General features: G+C 20.6%; 2 protein-coding genes across 2 annotated transcripts; both read right to left on the reverse strand.

The window, feature by feature from the left end:
• Positions 1–557: 557 nt before the first annotated feature.
• SRAE_2000401900 (Hormone receptor 51) lies at positions 558–3263 on the reverse strand (the record flags this gene model as incomplete). The annotated part of the gene is made up of 5 exons (XM_024642839.1): positions 558–793; positions 1482–2021; positions 2081–2211; positions 2252–2834; positions 3179–3263. 5 exons carry the CDS (start codon positions 3261–3263, stop codon positions 558–560), a joined length of 1575 nt encoding a protein of 524 aa, XP_024508570.1.
• A 4041-nt stretch (positions 3264–7304) lies between these two features.
• On the reverse strand, positions 7305–12229 carry SRAE_2000402000 (CRIB domain and Protein kinase domain and Serine/threonine-/dual specificity protein kinase, catalytic domain and Protein kinase-like domain-containing protein; the record flags this gene model as incomplete). The annotated part of the gene is made up of 4 exons (XM_024642840.1): positions 7305–7532; positions 7580–8509; positions 11384–11906; positions 12009–12229. The coding sequence occupies 4 exons, from the start codon at positions 12227–12229 to the stop codon at positions 7305–7307; spliced, it is 1902 nt and encodes a 633-aa protein (XP_024508571.1).
• Positions 12230–14834: the final 2605 nt, after the last annotated feature.

A 14834-nucleotide genomic window follows, 5' to 3' on the forward strand; every position in this document is an offset into this window, starting at 1 on the left:
TTTAATTCAAGAAATATATATTTGTACAATAATTTGTCTTCAAGATAGTTGACCTATTCAAAGTACATATTATAATATGTATATATATGATCAACTATACAAAATAAAATTTTAAAATTAAAAAGTACTAGTAAAATTTTTGTTATCTATTCTAAAAGAAATATTAAATAAATAATCTTCTTGTTAAAAGAAACATTTTAAAGATGATGGATAGAAAGTAAAAGTTAAGAAGATGAAAAGTATGTAGGAAGATTAAGTACATTGTAAAGAAAAATAAAATATTTTAATGATTATGATAATTTTATTAGATTAAAAAAAAAAACAAGGAAATTTTTTTTTATTAATATATTTCATTTTCTTTTTTTTTTTAAGAACAACATAATTACATAACTTTAAATTTAAAATATTACAATTTTTATTTATTTTATCAAATATATATTCTTAATCACAATTAAATAAACATTTACTCTACAAAAATTTTGTCAAATATTATAAACATATATTTTAAAATTATTTATAAAAAATTGTTAAAATTATATAAAAAAATATAAATCTTTTTAATCATTAAGTATATTTTGTATTACTTTTTCAATTGGTGTATTTCTAAAAGCTCTCCCTAAAAGTTCATTTTTAACAATTCTTTTGTCAATTGTCTTAAGAAGTGGTAAAAATAACAATAATTTTCCAAATCTTGTAGGTTTAGAACTTGTCTTACCAGTATGTTGTCCTAACATCATTTGTGCTTGATCTTGTAAACTTTCAACTAAACATATATCTGTTAATCCATGAATTTCTAAAAAAAATATATATTTATTATAAATATATTTTTTAAATATATAAAATATAAAAATTAATATTTTTCTTTTTATAGATTTATATTTTGTTTTTATTATCATAAAAATAATTCTCTAAAGTAATTATATATATTCAATTTTGTTAGTATTACCACATTTGGTATTCTTTCTTCTATCATCTACCACTTAATTTTATTTATACTTTTCAACTATCATCCATTGAAAGATCTAATTTTGTTTACGGTGGAAAAGGGAAAGTCACTTAAAGGATGATACTCTCCTATTTACCAGAGCAGAAAGTGTGTAGTATTTCATAAGATAATAACAAATGCTTTAAAAAGAAAATACTACTAATTCAATTTGATCTTTTCCCATAGCGCCATCTTTTATCAAGGAGATATATCACGGTTTATTCTAACTCACTATACACAAATTACATCAATGCCATTAAACTAAATTTTAGAGATAATACATTATATAGAAAGAAAGTATCAAAATATAGATATAAATATATTTGTTACAGTATATCTTAAAAATATATATATATATATAAGATATGTAAACAAGAATATGTGATAAATATAAACTTTTTGATGGCACTAAAATATATTAAAACTTCTCTTTTTTTTCAAATAATTTAATAATACCAAAAGTATATATAATTATTTTTAGATAAATAAAACATACCAGGTCGAAATAAGACAAGTGTCTTAAGACAAGCAAATTCTCCTTGATCAACATTATCAGCTTTTATAAAATTAAAAAGATTTTGTATTGATAACATACCAATACTTTCTTCTTTTGACATATTATTATTATCATTTTCAAAGAAAAAATTTGTCTCATTTATAAGAGGAAATTTTTCCATACTTGAAGAAAATTGTAATGCAGATAAAATAAAGAGATCACACCAATTTGCTATTAATAATAATATTTGATCTGATGAGGATAATTGATTAAAAGATGGTAAACTTTTAGCCCATTTTATTGACATATAAAGAATTCTTGCTGCCAATTCACTTGTCTCCGGTGATATATCATTTTTTATTGGTGATAATGATTTTGAAATATTTTCACATGAATATTCATTATTTACTTTTAATACATCAACAGCTGTTGTTGCTAGTGCTCCACTACCATCACCAAATATATTACCATTTCTCATTGCTAAATCTGAGGGATTTTTTATTGTAGCCATATTTCTTGGTTGTCGTTCATTTTGAACAGCTGAAAAAAAAAAGATATTTATTATTATTATTATTATTAAAAAAAATATAGATAATTACCATCTTTATTCATTCCTTTAGCAATACATTTTTTTAATCTACATGCTTGACATTGATTTCTATGAGCTTTATCAACAATACAATTTCCTGTTCCAGCCTGACATCTATATATTAATCTTCTTCTTACAGATCTTTAAAAAAAAATAAATTATATAATATAATAATAAATACCTTTTAAAAAATCCTGAACATCCATTACATGCAAGAATACCATAATGTTTTCCAGATGAAACATCACCACAAACAGCACATGATAATGATGTAGATGAATGTGAATTTTTACCAACTAAATTATTATGATTTCCTCCTAATATATGATGAGTATCAAAAAGATTAGATGAATGAAAAAGATTATTAGAAGATTGTGAAGTTTTTCCACTAGTTAACATATTAACAGATACTGTAGTTGATGGATTATTGTTAAATGGTAAAATATCTTTTGATTGTGTATTTTCAACATTAGATGAAATATTAAAATTATTTGATGTTGCAGCATTTATTGCTGCTGTCATTGCAGCAATATTTGGCATATAATTTGGATGAAGAAGTTGTGATTGTAAAAATAAATTGTTTGTATATGGTTGTGAGAGACCTGCAGCAGCTGCTGCTACAGCAAAATTAAATGGATGAGTTATTGAAGGTGTTGTAAATTTTTTAAAAGATTCATCTGTATCTGTGGAAGAGTTTGATGTTACACTACCTTCTTCTTTATTTTCTTCACATATATTATTTTCTTCTTTAAATACCATTTCAGCTAAAATAAAAATAATAAGTTAAAAGATTATAATATTATAATAATAAAAAAAAAATTTTTTTTTTATTTTTAGTAAATAACATAATATTAGTCAAAGTAATTAAAATAGATATATTAGGTTAAATGCCTATCATTTAAACTAAATTGTCTTTTATAAAATGAGAGTTATAAATTAATTTTGGCTTTTGACACACCAACAAAGTGATTAACTTTTAGGCTCCCTTCATGGGAAGTTAATCTTACTGTAATTATTTTTATATATATAGGATATATAGTATTTTATCCTACATATACGTGAAAGAGGAAAGAAGTAATTACTTTTTATATTATGTTATATAACTTACAATGATTAATTTCTTTCTTCGTTTCATTATCACTTTCTCTTTTAGGGGAAATAGGTAAATTAATAGCTGATAATAAAGAATCCATCTTTAATCAATGATCAAAAATAGTGGAAATTTTTTTTTATTATAAATTTCTAAAAAAAATAATAAAAAAAAAAAAAAGATAAAAATAAAAAATATCAAAATAACATTACATGTAAAATAATAAAGATGAAAAAATTAGGATAAAATTAAAGTTTGAAAAGAATAGTATGATAAAAATTTGTGATAATTTAAAGTTAAAGAAAAAGCTAATTATGAATGAAACTTTCTCCTCCTATTATTAATCATTAGTTATAAATAAGAGAGACACATAATGTGTCATGATTCAAAAATATATCTTTTTAACAAAAATATTATAATTTTTATTTTCAATGGTTTATTATGAAACAGAAGAAAATTTATAATATATATTTATTTACATATATATATGTAATACGTATAATATATATATATATATATATATATATATTTATCCTAACTATTGTGCCACAGATGCATCATTTTTACACAACCAAATAATACATATTTCTGCCCTATGACTGGTTGCTGGTAAAGCAAAATTCAATTATAAGTGTTAGTAGATGATGATGAACCCCTCCTTCTTATAAATAAAGTCAATAGAAGGAAAAAAAGATTCTTTGGTAGTTGATATATAGAGATATATAGAGATAGTAACTTAATTTAATGACAACTAAATTTACGTTTTTAACCTAACTGTTTGAAAAATATTGTTAACAGAAAGCTAATATTATGTTTATATGTTAAAATTAGAAAGAAAAATTATATTATTATTCTCAAATTTTGATAAAATGATTTAATAATATATACATAAATAAATAAATAAAAAAATAAAAAAGAAAAAAAAAAGAAATAGATATAAATAAAATAAAATAAAAGATAAAAAATATTTAAATATATTTAAAATATATCAAAAATTTTTAACATCTCTCATTGGTTTGCTTTTTGATGTTTTCTATCATCTAAGTAAACAAAACTTTTGTTCTCTCAATTCATTCCTTTTATATAAATTTATATATAGAATAATTTTATGATATATTTTAAAGAATCATGAACCGCCTTTTTTCGAATCCAATTTTTTATGTTTCTTTTTAATTTATAAAATAAAAAAAAAAATTTGTATTAAGTATTATTATAGGAAATGAAGCAATTATATGACATCAATATATTACAAAACATTATTTTTCTATTAACCTTTTAATAAAAGTCACGCATCTTCTTAAGGTAACTATAAAAAAGAATAATTGTAAGAAAATTTAAAAAAGGTTAAGATTAAAAAGTAAAAGAATAAAAAATAATTATGTTAAAAAAAATATGAAAAAAAAAAATTTTTAGGCACGCAAAGATTAGTAAAAGTGTAATGTTTCTATTTTACTACATTAATATCATTATTGTATTTTTATAAAGTTTCTATATCAGGATGTAATATAGTATTACTTAAAAATCTAACATAATATAGTGATAAAAACAATCTTCATTTAAAAGAAAATGTCATTAACCAAATATGATTTTAAAAATAAAAAAGAAATCTAAATATATTTATGCGGGGTTAGTTTAAAATAAAGAGGGAAATTGATGTCATTAACAAAAATTTCTTCTTCTTTTTTTTTTTATTTTTTTGATAAAAATTTCTTTACTTTTTACCTTTTTTTCTACTTTTAATAATATGATATTATATTTAAAAAAAATTGTAGTATATTAAAAGATTTATAAATATTATAAAAGTACAATTGTTTTTTGATTTTATAATTATTGCAATTATCCTTACTTAATTACTTCTTATAATATAAAGAATTATTTTTAGTAAATTATTAATATTCTTTAATATTATATATATTTTTTAAAAAAAAACATGACACTAGTAGGTAATTAAAATGTAATTATAAAAAAAATAATATCTCATTTTATTTTTTTTTAGGAACATTTTTGTTTTTGATATACCAAATAAAAGAAATGTCATATATGGTTGTTTTTGATAACTTTCTATTTTATGTTTCTTCTCATGACACTTTTGTTTAATTAAATATAAACAGAAAGTCTTGTAGTTTGATGAATATATTACTTCTGTTATATGATTTTATCTATAAAAGTAGAAGAAAAAAAAAATGATATACGGTAATCAAAAGTTTACAATAATATAAATTAAAATTCAAAAGTATACAGTAATACAATAAATAATAATCTATAAAATTATTCATTTTTTTTTATTATTCAATACCATTAAATATATATTTTTTTTTTAAATCATTAAAAGTTTCAGTTCCTAATATTCATTCTTTCAATGAATATAAATTTTATTGTTAATAGAAAAAAGTTAGAGCCAATTTTATTTATCATTACTATTCCAAAAGAAAGAAGAACTGATAACAAGTTTAAAAGACACTTTAATGGAACACGTTTATATAACTTTTTAACATAACACTAATCTTATAGTTTTTCATCAATTTTTTACAATATATTTTAAGGATAATTTTATTTTATTATCAAATTTATTATTTAATAACTTATGCCTAACTATATTTTCTATCTAAATGTTATTATAAATTAAAATATACATTTTCATTTTAAATAATGACTCATATTTATATACCATATTCTTTTATGATATTTTATTTATATATAACTTTATTTAATTTATTAAGTTTATATCATAGGTACTTTTAATCAAAAGAAATATATAAGTTTATAAAATAATAATATAATTATATATTAACAAAATAAAAATATAAATTTATATAAGTTTTTATATTTCTTTACTTCTTTTAAAAAAAGTTGTTCTTTTTTATATTTTTTAGGGTAAAAGATTATTAATCAACACATGTGTTTGATTATAGATACTTTATAAAAGTACAAACATTAGATATTATAGTATGATTCAATGACCGTATCTAATAAAGTGAAACCTTCTTAATAATTCACTCAATTGCATAATATTTTTTTTTGTCTACATTTAAATTAAATTCATTGTATCTATTTTCAAGAGCTTTTACTAATAAACAAATGGTAATGATTCTAACCACATATGGGTCTTTTTAACAAAACCATTTTATCAAAAATATTTTATATAAATTAATAGGAGGAGAACGATTTATTATTAATGATATATAAAAAGTAACAAATAATTTTATTACATACCATATCATAGACTTATCAACTCTTTAAAGATTTTTAAGTGTATATATATATATTTATACTGATTCAATTAATTTGTTCTTTTAATCTTCTTTTTCATTTCTATTATACTAAACCATCTGTCAAAAGAAGATATATATATATATTAAAGAAAAGTATGGTAAGATAATAATATAAATTTATTTGGATATAACAAATTGAATATAGAAATAGAGATATATGACTATATAACTGTTGATATTAAAAATATTTTTATCAAAACTCTTGTATATTTCTTTTTCTTCATCTTATTATATCTTTTTATCAATAGATAATGTTTCAAATTGAAAAAGTATATCATGAATAGTCGGTGAATAGATAAAATTAAAAAAGAAAAAGATCTTTATTAGTTTATAACACTTATAATAAAGATTAGTATACTAATTGTCATCTTCCTACAAATTGAATTATCTACCCATAGATAAAAGAAATACATCCGACAATACAAAAATATATATATATTTATATTATACATATTAAGCACATGTCATGACCAACTGTAAACCTGTAATTATGGAATTTATCACATTTAAGGAGAACAATAAAACAACAAAAATATTAGCTTGAAATAAGATAATCTACTAAAAGTTATTACATATCATTTCTAAGGGAAAGTATATAATATACTTATTTTTTTTTATATAAAAATATTAATATATATATAATAAGAATAAAAATTTAAATAACTAAAAAATAAAATAAATAATATATATTTTTTATCAAATAATAAAATTTTTAAAAAAAATGATTTTCTTTATTTACAAGAATTAAAAAAAACATCAATACTCATATATAATATAATTAATGAAATTATTTTTTTTATTTTATTTTTATAATATTCTTAATTTTTTCTATGTCTGTTTTTATTTTCTTTTTAATTTAACAAACAAGACTTTTAACAGTTACCCGACTTGATCAAGTCTTTAACAGCTTTGATATATGGTACTAAACTTGATAATGGTTTAGCTTTTCTGATAAAAGGGTGAGCTAATAATTCACCTGTATCTGCTCTGTCATCAGGATTCACCACAAGACATCGATCTAAAAAGTCATTGAATTCACATGACAATTGATGTTTTTTCTTCACTTCTGGTTTACCATTTTGAGCTATTAAGTAAATTGCCTATAAAATAATAATTTTATATATATTATAATCATAAAATAACATACTTTAAGTGGTGCTTCTCTTAAATATGGTGGCTCACCATCAACCATTTCTAGAGCCATAATACCTAAACTCCAAATATCAACTCTAAAATTATATTTTGTTTTACTAATAATTTCTGGAGCCATCCAATAAGGTGTACCAACCATTGTTGTACGTTTAGAACCTGGAGCTATTTGAGCACAAAATCCCATATCAGTTAATTTTACTGAACCATCCATACCAAGAAGAACATTATCTGATTTAATATCTCTATGTATAATACTATGAGAATGAAGAAAAGATAATGCTTCAAGACATTCTCTCAAAACAGCAGCTATCTGTCCCTCATCAAGTTCAGTTTTAACACAGACATCCGTTAAATTACCACCTTCAAGATAATCCATTACAACCCATAAATCATCTTCATCAACTAAAAAACTTTCTATATAATTTACTAAATTTTTATGCCTATATTGTTCCATAACCTTAATTTCTGTCAATAACATCTCTTTTTTTGGTTGAGATTTAAAAGCAATTCTTTTAACAGCAACAACTTTACCATTATATTTTCCACGAGCTGTGTAGACTGTACCAGAAGCTCCTACTCCTATTTTAACCATTAAATCATATTTTGTATATGGATCTATTGGATTAACCATTTTTCGGAGTTCCTCAATAACTTCACTATCAGTCATTTTTGATTTTGGTTGTTGTCTTGTCCTAACTGGTGTAGAAATATTTTCACCAACCATACCCTGTTCATTTATTATTCTTGGTGGAGGTTTTGGTTCATTATGTCCAGTAATATCAATTTCTTCAATTTTCTTATCTTCATTACCATCTTCTTTTGTTGAGGAGAGGGAGGAAGAATTTGAGACAGAGGATGGTGTTGTATTTGAGAATGCTGATGATTCATAAGAATCCTGTGAATATTGTTTCACAGTTTTAAATTGCTATAATAAAAAAAAAATTTATTAATTAATATATTTATAATAAAATTAAAAGATATGATATAATAATTACCATAAGAGCATTCTGTATATGATCTATATATACCGCGAAAGGTGCCTTAACACCAATCTGGTATAATTGATAAGGATTTTGGTCCAAAATTTTGACAGATTAGAGTAAAAAAAAAATGATAAATATTTGAAGGAGAATAGAATTTTTGTTTGATTGAGAAAAATATTTAACTGGTCAGGTTATTAAATAATGTCATACAAGAAAAATTGAAAGGTAACGATAAATATTGAAGGCCTTCAAATTTTTCAAAAAATAATATTTATAAAACCTGACACTAAAAGGTATAAAAATTAATAATATTTGTAATATAACTTCCTTACTTGTATATAGAAAATAGAAAATATATATCTTTACTTTGTTATAATATAAAAAAAAAGTAAATAAATATTAATAAAATAGAAAAAAATAACAATTATATGAAGATAAAAGTTAAAAAAAAAAAAAGTTATATCCAAAAATTATATTAAAATTACATTCTTTAAATATAGATAGATAGTTGAAGGAAAGAAAATTAATAGTAATATATATATAATGTGAGCATAAATAGAAAAAATGTAAGAACCTGTTAGGGTGATATATAAGTAATAATAATGAAAATTTTTATATATATATATAATATATATAAGTTAAAATAGCTTCAAATTATTCTTTCTCAAAGGTTTTTTCCTCCTTTTACTAATATTTATGTTTGATTTTTCAATTTAATTTATAAATTTATTTTTACTTACAACAAAATATAATGTTGACTGTTATATATATATTTATTTAAATCTTGTTAGAATGTTTACGATATTAAAATTAAAATTGATAAAAAAAAAAAGGTGATTGAAGTAGTAATAGTTAAAGTTGAAAAGAAAAAAAAAATACTATTATAAAATAAATGATATGATATATTCATATACAAGGATGAAGGCAAACAATTATACGATTGAAACCTCGTTAAGTTTGTAAGAAATATTATATGGATGAACTGGAAATAAAAACATTTTAACGTGTTTTTATCACTACTATTTTTAATGTTTAGAATTAAAAGTGGTTTCTACAAATAGTTGGTATAGTACTTTAATGTGAAAATTAATGTGGGATGTAAGCTGGAGGTTTTTTTTTTGATACTAATATTCTTTGTATAAAAAATTTTTATTTATATCTAATTAAAAATACTAATTATTTGATGTTTAATGATATATATGATAATTAAATCTTAACTTTAATCCACTAGCTATTACAGCTACTACTAATGTTGTTTAAACAGAAAATAATACTAATAATTTTAATGTATTTTCTATTGCTAAAAAATGTTTCATCCCATCAATCATTAACAACCCAAATATTATTTAAATTTTATAAAGTAAAAAAAAATGTCTGTGATAAGGTTACAAATTAGAAGAATGTAAATCATGATTTGCTTATAAATTATAAGTAAGCTTTAAAAGTATTTCCTCCATCTCAAATTAATTTTAAAATTATTTTGTGTCTGAATAACTTATCTAATATATCAACACATTATAAAAAAGCAATGGTGCGAAAAGCTTGTTTTAATTTGACATAAGAAAATAGTTACAAATTTATAATGGATATAAAAGCGATAGCTAATAACATATATAAAAATCAAGGCTAAATAAAAATTTATAATATTAAAAATTGATATAAAAATTTTTTATAATATAAATTGTACACAATGTATGTTAATTAAGGAAAAATTTAAAAAAAAAAGTTATGTAAAGGGGAAAAAAAGTATTATACAATAATCTATTCCTACATTTTTATTATTTTAATAAAATAATTTACGTCTCTCATTTTATGTAAATATTTTATAGGAAACATTATATATATACATTATATAATGTTAAAAAAAAATAAGGTGAAGGAGAAATAATTTTTAACAAAAAGTTTATTTTCTTTAAATGAAATAAAAGAAGAATTAAATGGATTGTAAAGTTTTGAATAATTCATTAACATCTAAAACTTTTGCTTAAGGTAATGTTTCAGAAAACAATTTTTATGTTAAAATTTTAATTATTTCCATCCAAATACCTACAACTAGTTCTTTTTTCTTCTATTAGAAACCAAAAATATTTATAAAAGTACTTTTATTAGAAAAAAAAAAATAGTGTGCGAAAGTTTTATTATATTTTTTATTATTAATTTATATTAACTTATGAAGGTGAATAGAAAAATTTTCAATGAAAAATAATCTCTATTAATGAATTTGTTTGTCAAGAATTTTAAAATATATCATTATATAGTAATATAGAAATTATTACAAATACATGGTTTCCACCAGATGCCAGTATTTAAAATATTTATATTAATGACAATTAAACTAAATTTATGTCATTCTACAATGATATATATGATATTTTTGAAAATAGGATGGAAAAAGTAATAAATATAAATATACAAGAATAGTAGTAGTATCAAGGAAAGTTGATAATTAGTTGTAGTATGGATAAATTTATTATTTAAATATAATTTTGCATAAGGAAGTTATGAGAATCTATAGTGATATATTATTTTATTTAAGGGAACAATCACTTCTAATTATTATTAATTTAAAAAAAAAACAAATCTAGATAATATTTTTTTTTTCTATTAAATATTTTTACACTTTAGAATATAAAATAATTTTATATCTGATAAACAGGGAAGTAATAAATTACCTAAGTTTTATTATTTATAAAAAAAAAGAAAAAAACTTTTGCAAAAATATAAAAAAAAACTTAATTAAGTAAAAAAGAGTGCTCTATTATTATAATCATATCTTTTAAATAATAAATAAAAATATTTTGTTCATTTAAACTTACAGATGGTTTTGGTGGTAATGGTGGTGGCTTTGTCTTGTTAACAATTGGTGCTGCATACAAATTACCATTATTACGTGAAAGATTTTCTTTTGGTGTTGTTGGAAGTGAACTTGTAACACTATGAAATTGCGTTCTTACTGGTGGAAGAGGTGGTTTTACAACTTTATTTTTATTGTTTCCATTTGAGATCTTATTTTTTTTGAGAGTTTCTGTTAACTCTGTATACAAATTTTCATCTTTAGATGGTGTCATGTAATTCATATTATCATTGTTTTGTTTTATTCCTTTTTCAGAAAATGTGTTTTCAGACATTTTTGTTTTTATAAAATTCCCCATTTTATCATAATATCCACCTTTGAATTCACTACTATTAATATCTAATTCAACTACTTCTACATCATCTTCACTAGGGTAGACAGATTTAGTCATCATAAATTTGTCTTCTTGTTTACCTTTATAAGCTGCTGCATAAAATTTTAAGGCTGTAACAACAGCTTTTGGATTTTTTTTTTGATCTGCTTCACTAAAACATATCATATAATTTAAAATGACAAATTTAATTAATATTAAAAGAAATATCTATTGTAATTTATTATTTTTTTATTCTCTATAAAATTAAAATTACCTGATATCTCGTCGTAATATCTCCATCCATGATTCAGGTAAACCAACAAATTTTTCACCATCATATCCAACGTGAATTCTATGAACTGTATTATAAGGTCCTGATATCTCAGCTAATGATGTTTCTGAAGACCTATCAGAATCTGAATTTGAATTTGGGGAAAATATTCGACCCAACAAGTAACGTAATTTAACCTTTGAACGTTCCATTGTTGACGACATCTTCTTTTCTATACCATTTGTTACAAAAATAAATATTATTAATCTTTTTTTTTATTTTAATTTCCTCTTTTCAAACTATTTCCGTCAACTGACTTTCTTTTTTTTTTAAAGTTGAATTATTTTGACCAACAGGTAGCGTAATACAATAAAACAGAAATTCTAAAAATAATAATTTGTTTTTAAAAAAAATAATAAAAAATTAGTATACATTTATACTATAAATAATATATTGATAATTAAAAATAAATAAATAAAAAAAGTGGAAAAATACTTTCATTTTTTAAAATAAATAAAATTATATATATATAAAAAAAAGTAACTAATTTTGAAATGATTAAATTAAGATACCCCTTTAGGATATTATATTTTTTTAAAAACGATCTTTTAGGTAAATCTTTATTATTTTTTTTATAATTGTTGACTTTAAGATAGAAAAATGTTACTGTTAGATATTAAAAACATCAAGTAATAAAGAAGAAAATTGTTTTAGTTGTTTATAAAAAAAAAAATACATTACATCAATATTTAATAAATTGTTAGAAGAGTCTTTTTTTTGTATAGAAAAAAGTTGTTGGAAGAAATCATTTTAGAGTGTGTTAAATGATAATAACAAAAAGTTTAAAAGATTAAAAATCATTTAAACTTTCCCAGGAAAAATAACATGTAATTATAGAAATAAGACATTGATTGATTTAAAACATTTAGGCATATAAGCTTATATATAATCAAAGATTGAACAGTGATTAAATATGTAAGGATAATGATATGAAGTATAAAGAATTTTAAAGAACATAATAGGAATACAAAAAGAGGTGATATAGTTTTACAATACTCTTTTTAATTTTTTTTTTTTATTTAATACAAGGATATGTATATATATGTATATGAAGAATTCTTAGGATAATGAGAATATAAATATAAAATGGACTTTACAAGGTCGAGGAGTGCCACTGGTGTTTATATCAATAAATAAAGTTAAAATGGACTCTCTCTTAGTAATATGACAAACTTTATATATTGTTGTTGTATCAACTGGAAGAATGAGGATGGTAATGATATCCTTCCTTCTTCTTCTTCTACGATTACCAATAATTTTATACTATTACAAAAGGAAAAAAAAAAGAAAGAAAATTTATTAAGAAATTTAAGAAAAATGTGTTTTGTTATTACAAATATTATAACAAATTTATTTTACAATATATAAAAGAAACAAAGTCATAATTAATTTTAAAATAGTTTCTTCAAAAGTTTATTTTTCAAAACTAGACTTATATACAAATATTATAATTGTTTCTTTTTCTTTCTCCAAAATACACAACTATAAATTTGCTAATTTTTAATATAAAAATTATAAAATATTGTGGTCAAAAATTTTCATGACAATTTAAATAAATATTGATAATATTATTAATTTAAAAAAGAAATAATAATAATAAATATAAGTTAATATATTATAAATTAAGTAATGATTTAAATTCTTGAAAACAAAAATAAAAAAAAAAGGAAAGTTAATAAGAGAACAATAAATAATTAGTATAGAAGAGTTTTCTATTATCCTAAAAGGTCATTAAAAGAAAGGAGAGGTAATTAATTTTAAAGTTTCTTTACTTAGCATTGTCTTAATTCGTAAAAAGTAATTATGGCAAGATTGAGGAAATAGTTCTCTTCTACATAATAAATACATATATTTAACATAATGAGGTTTTTTGGTAGAAGTTGAAAGATAAATATGTAAAGATGTATTATATTATAATGTTTGTTATATATTATACTTAAAGAAAAGAGTAATTTTTTTAAACAAAAGAAATATTTAATAGAAAAAAAAAAATTATTATTGAAAGTATGTATAAAAAATCATTCAATAATTATATATATATATATATATATATTATTAGATAAAAGTTCAAATCAAAAATATAATAAAATAAAATGTGGTGTTATAGTATTACACTCTATCTTTAATTTATTTATTTATTCAATAATAAATGTGAAAAAAAAAACCTTCAAAATATGTAATGATAGATATAGATCTTTTTTTGTTAATATAAAATTCTCAGTTTAATTTAATAAAAACTTGACTAGAAACAAAGAAAGAAAAAAAAAATGTGGAGTATATTAGTTGAACTTATTGTGACTGTCTTCAGAATTAACTAAATATTATAAAAAAAAATATATATATTAAAGTTTTGTAATATGTGTGTATGTATGTTATAGACAAATTAATTGCCTGTTACAACAAAATACAATTTTTGGTGATAGTGTATATAAAACATAACTGAAGTCTCAATGAAATAGTTAATTTTATCCATTTGAAAATAGCTATTGTCTTTATAGCCATCTAAAATACAGGATGTTAAACTGCGCGAGTAATATAAATGATACATATATATTTAATGCAGTTATTGGAAACAGGCTAGATAGATATATTGGGATTGAATCATTTCAATTATACAATAAAATGACAGCTGCTTTTCTAAGTATAATAAATTGAGAAAAGGATTTTGATAAGTATCATAATGACAAAATTTAAAAGTTAAGACTATTTTTGAATGATACAATCAGTTATTATTATATAATAAACCAAAACTTTTTACCACTGATTGAA

This window comes from Strongyloides ratti (genome assembly GCF_001040885.1).
Source record: "Strongyloides ratti genome assembly S_ratti_ED321, chromosome : 2".
Classification (NCBI taxonomy): Eukaryota; Metazoa; Nematoda; class Chromadorea; order Rhabditida; family Strongyloididae; genus Strongyloides; species Strongyloides ratti.